This window comes from Trifolium pratense, linkage group LG5 (assembly GCF_020283565.1).
Source record: "Trifolium pratense cultivar HEN17-A07 linkage group LG5, ARS_RC_1.1, whole genome shotgun sequence".
Classification (NCBI taxonomy): Eukaryota; Viridiplantae; Streptophyta; class Magnoliopsida; order Fabales; family Fabaceae; genus Trifolium; species Trifolium pratense.
The window spans coordinates 47,457,906-47,471,726 of NC_060063.1; the positions used below are offsets into that span (position 1 = coordinate 47,457,906).

General features: G+C 32.6%; 3 protein-coding genes across 3 annotated transcripts; 2 read left to right on the forward strand and 1 right to left on the reverse strand.

The window, feature by feature from the left end:
- On the forward strand, positions 1–5,489 carry LOC123883539 (GPI transamidase component PIG-T). Its single transcript, XM_045932381.1, has 5 exons — positions 1–544; positions 2,137–3,384; positions 4,145–4,291; positions 4,380–4,560; positions 5,067–5,489. Exons 1-5 carry the CDS (start codon positions 323–325, stop codon positions 5,252–5,254), a joined length of 1,986 nt encoding a protein of 661 aa, XP_045788337.1. The 5' UTR covers positions 1–322; the 3' UTR covers positions 5,255–5,489.
- A 141-nt stretch (positions 5,490–5,630) lies between these two features.
- On the reverse strand, positions 5,631–7,708 carry LOC123883540. Its single transcript, XM_045932383.1, has 4 exons — positions 7,246–7,708; positions 6,366–6,500; positions 6,043–6,135; positions 5,631–5,895 (listed from the first exon to the last, which is right to left on the reverse strand). The coding sequence occupies exons 1-4, from the start codon at positions 7,559–7,561 to the stop codon at positions 5,759–5,761; spliced, it is 681 nt and encodes a 226-aa protein (XP_045788339.1). The 5' UTR covers positions 7,562–7,708; the 3' UTR covers positions 5,631–5,758.
- Positions 7,709–9,271: 1,563 nt separating this feature from the next.
- On the forward strand, positions 9,272–13,645 carry LOC123883541 (UBX domain-containing protein 1-like). The gene is made up of 10 exons (XM_045932384.1): positions 9,272–9,427; positions 10,448–10,524; positions 10,671–10,765; positions 10,869–10,929; positions 11,326–11,393; positions 11,482–11,563; positions 11,966–12,052; positions 12,142–12,219; positions 13,072–13,191; positions 13,398–13,645. Exons 1-10 carry the CDS (start codon positions 9,334–9,336, stop codon positions 13,572–13,574), a joined length of 939 nt encoding a protein of 312 aa, XP_045788340.1. The 5' UTR covers positions 9,272–9,333; the 3' UTR covers positions 13,575–13,645.
- Positions 13,646–13,821: the final 176 nt, after the last annotated feature.

Sequence of the window (13,821 nt, forward strand, 5' to 3'; positions counted from 1 at the left end):
GTGAACGGTTTTCACCAAATACTTCGCAAAAGTTGTGTATTTCAAATTTCTCCCACGGGTGGCTGCGTTTTAAGGGTGACCAAACGGTCACAACTTTTTCACACGCGCTGTCTTGGAATCGAGAATTGCTGGCATTATAAGTAACGAGAGGTTATTTTAGTCATTTCAAAGGGTGAAGAAGGAATTTCAGGGGGGCAAAAAGTAAATCTCAACACTCAAACCCCCACAGTCAACTGCAAAAACCTGAAGCTCCCACAGCACGTTCATGGCGGAACCTCTGTAGTAGCAGTAGCACACTTCCAAACTCAGCAAGCAAGCAACGATGGCTCTTCCTCCAACAACGATCGTTACTCTCTCTCTTCTTCTATTGCTTCCGATTCTATCATCATCAATAGTAGAAGAAGCATTTTCCGAGGAATTGCTACTTAAACCCTTACCCGATCGCAAAATTCTCACGCATTTTCACTTCCAAACTGAAGCTCCTATTTCCGATGACTCCTTCGCTCGTCACCATCACCTCTTCCCCAAATCCATTGCTCAACTGGTGTGTGTTTCTCTGCACTTTCCTCTTTCATTTTTTATTAGGGTTAATTGTGTTATTAGTACCTATAATTTTTTTTTTTTTTGAAATGTATCACTTGATTTTAGATGAAAGAGATTGAAGTTTTTTTTTTTTTTTTTAAATTTGTAGATGATGTGGATATTAATGTAGTTAAGGCTGCTCATAATTTTCCATGTTTTAGTTATTGCTTGCTTAATATGAAGATTGCAAACCTTATATTTGTGAGTTCTTTGAATGGAATACTAGATCATATATGATATGAGAATGAAGATACAAAGATTCAATTCAAATCATGATAGTTAAACTCTCGAGTTAACTCTTAAACTCTTACAAGTTTAGATATACTCTCGAGTTTGACAACCTTGGCATCAGATAGATGCACTAACCTATGAAGCACGGACACTAACAGTAGACACCGATAATAATTTGAGTAAATGACATAATTTGTTGTAAGCATAAGTGTCAGTGTTGGACACTGATGCATGTCTGACACCAGGACACACCTGATCTGAAAACAAGCACTAACTTTTTGCCTCCTCCCTATTTGTACTCGATGACCCCCCCCCCCCCCCCCCCCCCCCCAATTTGAATATCTAATGACTATCTCAAGTATTTTCAACTGTGTAATTCTGACAGTTACTGGCTGTTATTTTTGTTACTGATTGATTCAAGTTCTATTGAGGTATCTAATACATGTTTCCTGAATCGGTAAATCTTGTATATTAATGATTGGTTGGCGAAGAGAGTTTAATGTCTACCACTATTGAGTTGAAAGTTGTCTCAGCTAGTCTTCCTGTTAAATTATAGATAGTAGACTCTACTTTTAAGATATGATTACATTTTACAAATGGAAAGCGTAACCGGATAAAGCTTGGGGAAATCATTTTAAACTGAATTGACCATTTGATTTAAGTATAACTGGATATGATTACACTTTGTACAAGAACCAGAGAACACTATGGATGTACCTTTGATCGCTCCAGATTCCTTTGTACAAGAACTGGAGAACACTACGGGTGTTGCTGTACCCTCAGTTCAGAGACATATTTTGAATAACACTTCAAAAGTTGGCTTACTTCATTAACTCTGCACATCCCCACATTATTAAGGGAGATATAGCCATCCGACTTTGACTAGATCTGATATATGTACAGAATGCAGTAGTAATCTCAAATACAATAATTCTTACTGATTTATATAAGTTTTTCGTGGGCTGTGTTTTCTTCGCTTCCGTTTACCATATACTCCTATGTAAAAAAGTGTTGATAATTATTAATTAACCATTTTGTGCCTCTAAATTCTTACATATTCACACAAAAGACGATCATTTTACCATAATTATTTTTGAGGAAATCCTTTACTTGGCACTAGATGCTAATGTAACGGGCCTTCGTCTTTTGTAAATCAATATTTTAGTTTTTATTTTCTTTGCGTATGTTTTAGTATATGCTATGCTTTTGTGTTTCTCCTGCAAATTGTAGAAGTAAGTTTGTTTGATTTTGTTTATTTTGTACTGACATATAATTCTTCCCTGAATATACCAATTAACATGTGGATTAGTGTTGGATGGACAGGTTAAGAAATTTCACATTAAAGCAATGGAGTTATCTTTCACACAAGGTCGATGGAATTATGAAAGGTGGGGTGGATTTGATCCAATATCAAGCCAAAATGCAAAGCCTCCTGGAGTTGAATTGTGGGCAGTCTTTGATGTCCCTCCACATCAGGTTGATGCTTATTGGAAAAATTTAACCCATTCTCTGTCAGGTCTCTTCTGCGCTTCGATAAATTTCCTAGAGTCTTCTAGCTCATATTCTGCTCCTAAATGGGCATCTCAATCAGCCTTAGGTAGTTTAAGATATGGAACACTGCCGCGTGAAGCTGTCTGCACAGAGAATCTTACTCCCTGGTTGAAACTCCTTCCTTGTCGAGACAAAGCTGGACTTTCAGCTTTAATGGATAGACCATCTATTTACAGGAGTTTTTATCATTCACAGCGATTGCATTTGACAACTTCCAAAGCTCCTGCAGATGGGTTAGATTCAGGAATTATTCTAGAACAAACACTTACAGTTGTACTTCAGCCTAATATTCAGCGGGCTGGTATAAGCTATCCCGATGAAATAAAGATTCAACCAAGCTGGTCTCTGAGCTCAATATTTGGACGAAAAATCAATGGAAGATGTGTTCTTGCTAAATCGAGTAATGTTTACCTTCAATTTGAGAGAGGTTTAGTTACTCAACTTGAGAATATCCAGAAGAATACAGTGGCATATGATTCGAATGACACAGGTACAGAAGTTTTGAGAAGGAATCTTTGCTTTGAATTATCTATTACACCGGATAGGGTTCACAGAGAACTGGAAAAGAGCTCCTCACTTCTTTATGAATATTCAATCAAAGGGTACAATGACACTGAACAATTTGATTTAGGCCTAATATGGAAGTATCCGGTTGTTTGGTCCTCACCACATGCACCTTTATATGCCAGTAGATTTTTAACGGGAAGTGGAAATGAAAGGGGTTCAATTGCAATATCCTTGAAGTCTACAGAATTGACTAAGGACTTCATTGCAGCCAATAATGTTGAAGAGAAGTGTAAGCTACAAGTTAACGTTCTCCAAATTGTGCCTTGGTATATTAAGGTATATTATCATACCTTACAAATATTAGTAGATGAAAAGCCTCATGCAGTCACGGATTTTGTTGAGAAAATGGGTGTTTCACCTTCTGAAGACAAAGTATCACCAGGGTTGATGGAACTGGTCCTCAGATTTCCTTGTGAGATTAAATCTGCTGTACTAAATATAGAGTTTGATAAGGTGTGCTCAAATTCTTATTCTTATTCGTTTATATTTCGTTTTCTTCTGGATATTTACTCCACTTTTTGTTTGATTGACATACTTTCTAAGTTATTGTTATTAAACAACCTCAGGAATCTTAATAAGGTCATTATGAACTAAATAGGAAAGTAGGAGAACTCATGAAATATCAATTTGCATACATATGTGACCTTCTGAACTGTTCAAAGTTGTGGTGAAAGTGAGTCGAGATAAACTGAGCCTGGCTTAAATTAGACTTACCTTGACCAGACTAAGCCCCGCTTAAACATGGCTTGTTAAGAACGCATGCTCATTTTTCTGTCCATGCTTTGCTTGTTCCTATATTAGGAGTTACTTGAGGTTCATCAGTTAGGCTTGAATTATTATTTTTTTTGGTATACGTTAGGCTTGAATTCTGTGATCAATTTTTTATATATAATTTAGTGAGAAAGGATTTCATTTTATGAATGTAAAATTGAACAAAGATATTTATCTATCTAATCTAATTACATCAAAATTTAAGACTTCACATGTTATCTATCTAATTGTGTTTGTCATCAAAACCAGCTATTTTCTTACACAGGTTAATTGTAGCAATTTAAGCTAATGTAGCTATGTATATATGTATTTTGACTACAGACCATTTAGGACGGATGGATTAGAAAATGATTTATGATAGAATATTATGACATTGTTTGATCTATGTAGCTGACCCCACCTTGTGGTTGTTGTATTGACATGCTTTTGTTGGTCTGCGTAGGGCTTCTTGCACATTGATGAATACCCCCCAGATGCTAATCAAGGATTTGACATCCCATCAGCTATAATAAGCTTTCCTGACTTCCATGCTGCTTTGCAATTTCTTAATAACTCTATAAGCAACTCGCCGATGTTGTCTAAATTACAGGTTATTTGAATCTTCTCTTTGGTTTTGGTCATAACTAAAGCAAATATAAGATTACCATCATACCTAACATTCTGGATTTTTAATGCAGGAAAAGAGTCCCGTTCTCTCATACACAGAAGTTTTGCTCGTACCCTTGACAACTCCTGATTTCAGTATGCCTTACAACGTCATCACAATTACTTGCACAGTTTTTGCATTGTATTTTGGATCCTTGCTAAATGTACTCCGAAGGCGAGTTGGTGAGGAGGAAAGACTTTTGAAAAACAAAGGTAATTCTTGACTCTTGGTAGTCTCTGTATCTTGGGACACAAGTATTTCTTTTGTGTATAACAACTTATGTGTTTGGTAGACATGTTTGAACAGGACAAACCACAGTTCCATTTTATATACTTGAAGCATTTTGAAATTGTAGCAGAACTATATCTAGGGTTACGAATAAGTAGTTGTTGTGACAAACTAGACATGCAAACTTAATAGCAAACTTAAAAATGAGCTGTTCTTATATACTACAGTCTACATGAATTTTTTGTAATGATGATCCATGACTGTGAATTCTTTTGCAATGCTGAAGTGTGTATGTATATATTTATAAAAAATATTTTGGCTTGGAAAATTCAATCTAAACCTTTGTATTTCTGCTCCCGTTCTTGGTCTCCTTCCTTTTGTTTTTATTATTCTTTGTTATAAATACAGTCCACGGCATGAGCTATGAGCTATATAGCTTTATCTTTTATTCATGCTCAGTTTCTAATCACTGGTATTTTTCTGCTTGTAGATGCAAACAAGGCCGCAATCCTTCGTCGAATACTAGATAAATTTTGGGGAAGATCATCAGAGTCCACTCAACCACAACAACCATCATCATCGTCATCGTCATCGTCATCCTTCATTAATCCAAAATTGTTTCTTAAAGTACTATTGGTTGCAGGAATTGCTGTTATATGGCAATACTACTTGAAATGATACCATCAAACTTGTTAGTGTTAGTTAGGTGTATTATATTCTGATGGAGTACAATTTATGTACAACAATATAGCTTTACTTCCACTTTCCAATGTGTTTGCATTCATTTCTGTTTGTCAATTGATCAAAATCTCACATAACTACATTTATTCAACACATGTAAACCAACAGAACAGTTCTAAACAAGTTTTGGTACATCTGATTCAATTATTATTAAAAGAAATTGCAACTTTGACCTAATTTCTCATATACCACACATGCTACTGTTTAAACAACCTAGAAATCTGTCTGCTGTTAATTGTATTTGTAAATACAACTGGTTTGATTGTGCATCATCCAAGGCATCTCAAAATTTATGATTTCTTTAGCTTTTTAGAAGTACATCATACAGATTGATGAATTTACAGTTTACAGCAATTACTGGACAAAAGGTTTAAGATTGTACAAAGGAAATGTAAAAAACTCTACACTTTTTTTTTTCTTTTCCTTTTTGAGTGAGAGATTTCATCTAATCATTTTGTAATTAGCTGCTACAATTACCTCGTCTTCTCTTATCCGCTTCAGATTCTTATTCGTGTAACTGCATGTAAACTGGCTGAGTGAAATGCTTCCAGAGAGCTCATCGACTTTATCTCTAAGATCTGTGAATAGTACATTGAATTTGTCAACATTTGAGATTTTGCAGGCAAAAAGTTGTTATTCTTGGGTATAAGGTAGATCAGCAACTTTGGTTAAGAAGCTGCAGTTCTAAAAAAGCTGATGAGAAACTTAAAAGAATAAGGACATGCCTGACTTGTCCTCGTTTATTTTTAACTTCTTGAATTGGTTGACATCTTCAAATAGTTGCTTTCTCTTGCAGTTTAGGACATTCAGAATCTCACCTTTGAAAAGAACAAAGGAAAATATAAAACAGCATTAGTTAAAAAGAATCTCAAATATATATTCACCTATAAAAGTGCACCAAAATATGCTGAAAAATTGCAAAATGATACATAGCAGTAAATCATATAATGCTGTTACTTATAATCAGCAATTGAATTCTGCATACTTTATAACATTATTATTTCAACTATCAGTTATATATTCCTCACAAACAACTGAAGAAATATACCTGATTTGTTGTCCCTCAACTTTTTATTTTTGTGCAAGTGCATATTTTCAAGCTGATTCACTCTATTGCTACCAGCATTATCAGTTTCTATCACCTTGTCAATCCCAATTTGAAAATTTTGTGACTCATGTCCTCCTGCATAAGCACAACTCAATAATTTAAGCATTCATAGACGTTCAATAAAATAAAATTATATGATGAAGCAGATTTATATAGCCTGATCTACCTCATGTAAGAGTATATCAGCAAATTATTCCAAAAAAGAGTAAGTATCATAAACACCATATGAATTGTCCAAATTTACATAGCTTAATATCAATTCTTGGTCTGCAAAAAACTACTATAGAATCTGGATTTTGACTTAACTCAACCTCAAAACTAGCACATAAGGTGAGACTTTGACCAGGTGAGACTTTCAGGTCATCTCTCCACCGATATGAGACTCTTAACACACTCCCTCGCGCCCAACATCCCAACATTATTGGGCTTGATATGCGGATATAAATGGAGGGTGGTCCGATAGCGAAAACCTGATAGCAGGTGGCCAAACGAATTGTGGAGGAGAGACTGATACCATCTTAGGAATTAGGCTTAACTCAACCTTACAAAATCGGTTTGTAAGATGAGGTTTGCCCTCACTTATAAACATTACTTCAGGTCATCTCTCTCAACCGATGTAAGACTCTACAGTTTCTAATTTCATCTTAAAATCTAGGTTTCTTGTAAGTTATAGCTATTCACATAGATGTTCAGAATTAGCTTCCCACATTCCACACACACACACACACACACACACACACAACTTCAATTGTTTCAAGAGTAGTAGCATAATTCATCAATTGATACAAAATTTTGAACAAAAAAGAGTTAACAAACATACCCTTGTTGACCACTTTGCCAGTGACAAGAATAGCATCATGGTCATGTTTCCCAGTAGACAATCCCTTAGCAGAGAAGAAAGAGAGAAGAGAGTTCCAAGTAAGAGAAGAAGAGATAAGATCAACCCCTCTACTTATAAAGTAACCATTCAACTTCAACGTTGATGGGTCTAACCCAAAACCATTAGCTATGTAACCAAGGTCGATTTTTTTATCAACACAAGTAACAAGTTGAACAATTTTTGAGTTTGAGAGTGAAGAGCATAACAAAAACACGTTTATCTCTCTGTTTCTCTTCTTCCCTGACAACAATGACATGTCTTTCTAAAACCTATGGCAACAAAAGAATCTCTGCTTCAGAAAACACTCTTCAGTTCGGAGTTCTGTTTAGTTTTTGTTCTGTTAATGAACATGAATAGGTTGTGTTTGTGTTTTTTTTTTTTTTTTTTTTCTCTTTCTGGAAGTGTCTACACAAAGCAAGTAAAGGTATGTATTATTGTGTGGGATTGGGCCGGGTCAAGTTTTATCCGTCTTATGTTTAATTTTGAGAAGATTAACGGCTAAATCAGCACTTTTGCCTTTAAAATTATATAAAAGGGGTTAAATATATTTTAGATCTTCTAAATATACACAATTTTTATTTGTAGGTCTTATGTTTTTGATATATTTAAAGGGATTAAAATACTACTTGACCATGTAACCAAAAAATACTACTTGACCAAAAAAAAAAATTAAAATATATTTTACCCTTATAAAAGCTCGAGCGAAAACAAATGCAAAAAAAAAATATAGTACTATCTATAAGTTTTTTTTCTCTATGTAATGTGTTCTTTATTTTCATAATAATATAGTGTAAAAGTGTGTTATTTGAACAACCAATTCTTTAACAGCTTATGAGACAAGTAAAACTAAAATATAGAAGCAATGTGAGTATTGACACAAAAATCAAAGCGAATAAATAATTATTAAAAAAAATTAAAAGGACTTGAGTTGTCCATAAGTTGTACAAAAATAATTGTCAAAATATCATTTCTCTATATTGTAAATTGTAATCAAGGTTGCTTTCTACAAAATAAGTGCAAACTTATTTTATAGGGATTGCCGAACATAGCTAGATCTTCAAAATCTGGATGAGTATTGACTCCCACCCTTTAAGCATACTTACATTATTGAAAAAGATTCGTTAAAGATTTTCCTTGACATCAAAATAACCATGGCTGAGCAAAGTCACACTTTCAAGATTTGGGCGAATATCGTTATAGACTCAAACATTTAAAATCGTGACACTAAATTTGTATAAAGAAATAAGTAATTTTCTTTTTATATTTAAGTAATTACATTTTGATTTAATAAAATTGAGATATGAATTTGTCTGATCGTTATATTCATGAATTCATCTGATCTTAATATTTTTAACTATTAAAATGTTGATTTACCCAAATTGGCTTGGGACCTGAGAGTGTGCTCCTCTTGAGGTCTGAGGTTCGATTCTCTTTGGCGCCAATTTGGGTGGGCTAATTTAGCTTCTTCAAAAAAAAATGTTGATTTACTCGAAAAATGTACATGAACTATATAATTTCTAATAGGTAACATTCAAATTAATCAAATGAATGGTACAAAATAACATGTGTTAGTAGTACAAGTAATGAGGAGTTTGATTCTTAAATAAAATCTCGTATTCGAGTCTTATGAGTAAAAAACATTTGTTGGGAAGGATTAACCTTGTATATGGGTTCTCCCAATTCGGCTCAAATTAAACTGAGGATTAAAAACCCCTCAAAAAAATAATTGTACAAACTTCAGTTAAATTAATTAATTTATTTGATTAGGGCTATTTGCACATACTGTTCTGCTCAAATTACTTGAAAATTCTATTACTAGTTACATTCAAAAAGTTTGTGCTTCAAAAAAATGCATGGCATGAAGTTCTTTTCTTAGCTAGCAAGTAAACCAAAAAGAAAAGAATGAGAATGAGAATGTTGAAGGCAGAAGAAACAAATAAAAGGGAAGTTCAGAAAACCCATAATTTGGGTGTCATATAATTTGTGTTCTGTATTTGTTGTAGTCTATCATATTTTATTTTTGTACAAATGGCTGTACCAAAAGTGAATGAAAAATTGCTTGAAGACCTTCAAGTAATGGGATTTCCACATGCAAGGGCAACAAGATCACTCTATTTTTCTGGTTAGTTAATTCATTACATTAATTAAGATTCATAGGACTCTTCTTTTGGGTCTTTAATCCTTTGTTTCTCCGTAGTTTGGCCAGAAGGTAAGTAATTATGACAAAAAGTTCTAACCAGCATTCAGACTCACGTTCTTTCAAACAATTTGTCCTTAATCATTTTGAGGTTGTTTTGTTGGTTTATCTTTCGAACAATTTGTCCTTAACAACTTGATGTTCTTTCAAACAATTCGTCCTTAAATCAATTAATGAAAAACTATATGTAACATTTTGTTTTTATTATTATTTAGGAAAATGTTTAAAAATGAGAGTTGATGTTTTTCAATCTTAAGCCTAATTTAACCTCATGATTTGCAACAATGTATATTATGTAACTTTTCTTTAGGCTTGATTTTCTAACTAAGCAAGAAGTACCGATGCATTGGTTAAAGATGAGACACAATTAGGCTATGTTTGGTAAAAAATAGTGGATAGCTAATCAGCTAGCTTATACCGGATAGTTTATAAGCTAGCTTTTAGCTTATAACGAATAAGCTAGCTGATTGAATTTGTAGTGTTTGGTAAAATTAGCGGTTGATCTAGCTTATAAGTATGAAATGACATAAAAAAGATATGTTTAATTAATATTTAATTTTTTCAAGTAAGATGATAGGGGTAAAATTGAAAGAAAATATGATAAGCTATAAGCTCATAAGCTAATTGAAATAGCGTTTGAAAAATAAGCTATATGCTATTAAAATAAGTTATAAGCTCTTTTTTAAAAACTGTTACCAAACAGAGCTTATAGCTTTAAAAACTGTTACCAAACAGAGCTTATAGCTTATAAGCTATAAGCTTTAAGCTATAAGTTCAATATTTAGCCTTACCAAAGAGAGCCTTAGTAGCTTCTATTAACAAGTTGTTTCATCATTAGATACCTTAGAATTGCTTCTTGTGAATTATAGATTTCTCCTATGTTCTTTGAACTTTGTTCTTTTGCTGCTCTTTTACATATTAACCACAAATGTTTGGCTTTACTAGGCAATAGAAGCTTAGAGGATGCTATAACTTGGATGGTTGATCATGAGAATGACACTGATATTGATGAGATTCCATTGGTAATTTCACACCATTTTTTTTCTCTTAATTTTTATATTTTCTTTAGGGTATTTGTTATTTAAGTAATTGCAACACAACAAAAATCACTAGTATAATTTAAAAATTTGATTTACATTATTAGTCTTAATTGTTAACATTTTAACAGGTAGATGTAGACATTGATATTGATACTTCTCCATCATTCCCTATCACAGAAGAAATGAGAAGGAAAGCAGTGGCCTTAATTGCTAACAATTTAAGGTTTTGTGATCCTTATCTCTACTACCATAGCAATTTTTTATTTATTTTTTTTGTGCTAGCAATGGTTTCTTTTAGACATGTTGAAATTGTCTCACTATTGCAGGGACCAAGAGAAGAACAAGAAAAAGTATGAAGAAAAAATAATGGAAAGAGAAAGGGAAAAGGTACCTCTATTTTATTAAATTTCTACATATTAACTATTATCTCTTGTTTTTTCTTTCTTTGCTTCATCAATTTGTTCCAATTCCTCTACACAATAGTGATATAGAGTCTAATGGAGAGGATTCCCTCCAGTACATTATTTTGTCCAGTGAAATCTCAACCCTACATTGTATTATCACTGCAATTTTAATTTTTTTTTATTTGAAAAATGAATGATTGGATTTGGGACTGGACCTCCTGCAGTGAAAACTGCACAGAAGATGATCCATTCCCAGAGTCTAATACCTTGACAATATTTTATACTAAATAGCTTATCGCGAAACAATAGTGATTTTTACAAATTCAACTATTGTATAGTCTATATTTTTTTCATTATCTTTTTATTGGTATGGTTTCAGGAGAGGATTCAAGCAGGTAAGAAACTCCTTGAGGCGAAACGAATCGCGGAAGAAAATGAAAGAAAACGGTATCTTAATGTTTAGTACTTGTTGCTCCTTTTCTGTTTTTTCGGTAACCAAATTAGTTACTCAAACTCATGAATGTTCTATTATCAGGAATTTAGCATTAAGAAAAGCAGAAAAAGAAGAAGAGCAAAGAGCTAGGGATAACATTCTCAAGAAACTAGAGCAAGATAAGGTATAGAACTTATTTTCCAAATATTTTCTTTAACAAGAGTTTGGATCACTGTTTTTTTATCTAATATATTTTCTTTAGTATATTGTGTTTGACAAATTTCATTTACAAAATCATTTCAAGTCTCTACCTGTTTTTCGATTGACTTATTTGAACTTATCTGCTGGCAAAAACACATGTGACTATTTGAGAGTTTTTACAGAAACAGCTTCTACATGTCCATAAGTTTTTTTTTTTGAAAGAACATACATGTCCGTAAGTTATTTAGTTTATTTCCATAAGCCTCTGGAATAGCTTATTTTCATAAGCTCCTCAAAATAGTTTTTTCTAAGTATATCAATCTCTTCGAATGTTATTTTCAAACGTTAAAATGGCTCCTTTTTTTGTATGCCTTTACCTTAACAGTTAAATAGAAGGTCTGAACTTGGATTACCTTTAGAAAGCCAAGCAAATGTGAGATCATCACCAGCCATTGTAGTAAAGCAAGAAAAGGTATGATTAACATATGTTTGTATTTTACATTAGATTCTCAATCTTACATTGTATCTAACATTTATATATTTCAATGGAATTACATGCAGATATCAAAGCCTGTTTATACAACCACAAAAATTGAACACTTGAGAGAATGTTTGAGGTCTCTCAAGCGTGAACACAAGGTGAGAAACACTATAATAATGAAAGACTACACTTAGGCACTAATTGGTAAGTCCAATAAGCTAGCTTATAGCTTATTGGACTAGCTTATAAGCTTGTTTGATAAAAATGTGAAGTGTTTGGTAACGAGCTTATCTAACTATCTTATAGCTTATAGCTTTTTACATTTTTCCCATTTTTACACCCTTGTTATTTTTATTTATTATTTCTTTATTTTTTTAAATATAATAACTACTCACTAACCATACCCACTAATCATGTACTTTTATGTCATTTTGTACTTACAACAGCTAAATTTGCCAAACACTTTAATTTTATTCTACTAGCTTTTCAGCTATAAGCTAACAGTCATCATCTATCAGCTATAAGCTAGTTTTTCAACTATAAACTAACTTTTCAGCTATCGGCTAGCTTATAACTTATTTATACCAGAACCTTAAAAAAATAACTCTTGGCATGGTAGTTTTTTAAGAGAAATAAGTCAATATATTTGATCATAATATAATATATGAGAATTGATTTATGAAGCATTGTCAAAACATGAACATCAAACACGACATTAATATATACTTACATTAATACTTACATGTCGATAAGAGTTATAATTTGAAAAAATAAATTAATTGAATGTAATCACACATGATCAGACATCAGACACACCTTTGATTTAGAAGTGTCTGTGCTACATAGAAATTGATGAGTAGTAAGTAGTCCACAAATATTTCAGTATTAATACTGGAAACTTCTCCACAAAATATAGTTTCTGATAGTATGTTAGTTGTTCTATTAGTAATATCTATACATTCTTTTTGTTTTCAAATGTTTATTTTTATCAATATTCAAATTCTCTATAGGGTGAGAATACAAGAATCAGAAGGGCCTTTGAAACACTTCTAGTGTATGTTGGAAATGTTGTCAAGAATCCTAAGGAGGAAAAATACAGAAAGATTCGACTGAGTAATCCATTATTCCATGTAAGACATTTTCCTAAACAAGACATATTTGTTGTGAAGTAGTAGGTTCATTGTGTTTGATCATGTATATTAAGCACACAAAAAAATGGTTAGAAGTCATAGCAATTTTTTTAAGATTTTAAAAAACTTGTCTTTTGGATTCAAAAGTGTTAAATGCCCTGAAAATATATCGGTTTTAAATTCTTTTTTCCACATTTTTTTAACAGGATAGAGTTGGAAGTTTAAATGGAGGTGTAGAATTTCTTGAGCTATGTGGTTTTGAGAGAGCTGATGAGTTCTTGCATCTTCCAAGTGAAAAGATTGACATGGAACTACTAAGTTCAGCTGGTTTTGTCTTAAATTCTGCAATGACAAATCCTTTCTTTGGACTTTTAAGTACTTAACTCATTAATTTAGTTTGAAAAATGAATTATTGCACAAGGCAAAGCCATATATAATGTTAAATGTTGAGTGCGAGAATTAATGCAACTTATTTTATTTCTTAGATAAAAACGTCAAATTTATATTTTTTTTTTGACTCAGTCAAATTTATATTATCAGTAGTGCTATACATCACGATCGTATGTTTTCAGAAATTAACGATGCTGATGTGTTTTGCTTATAAGGAAATAATCCAAACATAAGAAATTA

Excerpts from the sequence above, each read along its gene's own strand:
- LOC123883541 (XM_045932384.1), top strand. The coding sequence starts at position 9,334 with ATGGCTGTACCAAAAGTGAATGAAAAATTGCTTGAAGACCTTCAAGTA. Across the intron at positions 9,428-10,447 it reads AAGATCACTCTATTTTTCTG|GCAATAGAAGCTTAGAGGAT; the intron begins GTTAGTTAATTC and ends TGGCTTTACTAG. Across the intron at positions 11,564-11,965 it reads AGAAACTAGAGCAAGATAAG|TTAAATAGAAGGTCTGAACT; the intron begins GTATAGAACTTA and ends TTACCTTAACAG.
- LOC123883539 (XM_045932381.1), top strand. The coding sequence starts at position 323 with ATGGCTCTTCCTCCAACAACGATCGTTACTCTCTCTCTTCTTCTATTG. Across the intron at positions 3,385-4,144 it reads TAAATATAGAGTTTGATAAG|GGCTTCTTGCACATTGATGA; the intron begins GTGTGCTCAAAT and ends TGGTCTGCGTAG. Across the intron at positions 4,561-5,066 it reads AAGACTTTTGAAAAACAAAG|ATGCAAACAAGGCCGCAATC; the intron begins GTAATTCTTGAC and ends TTCTGCTTGTAG.
- LOC123883540 (XM_045932383.1), bottom strand. The coding sequence starts at position 7,561 with ATGTCATTGTTGTCAGGGAAGAAGAGAAACAGAGAGATAAACGTGTTT. Across the intron at positions 6,136-6,365 it reads GTTGAGGGACAACAAATCAG|GTGAGATTCTGAATGTCCTA; the intron begins GTATATTTCTTC and ends TTCTTTTCAAAG. Across the intron at positions 5,896-6,042 it reads AATAAACGAGGACAAGTCAG|ATCTTAGAGATAAAGTCGAT; the intron begins GCATGTCCTTAT and ends TACTATTCACAG.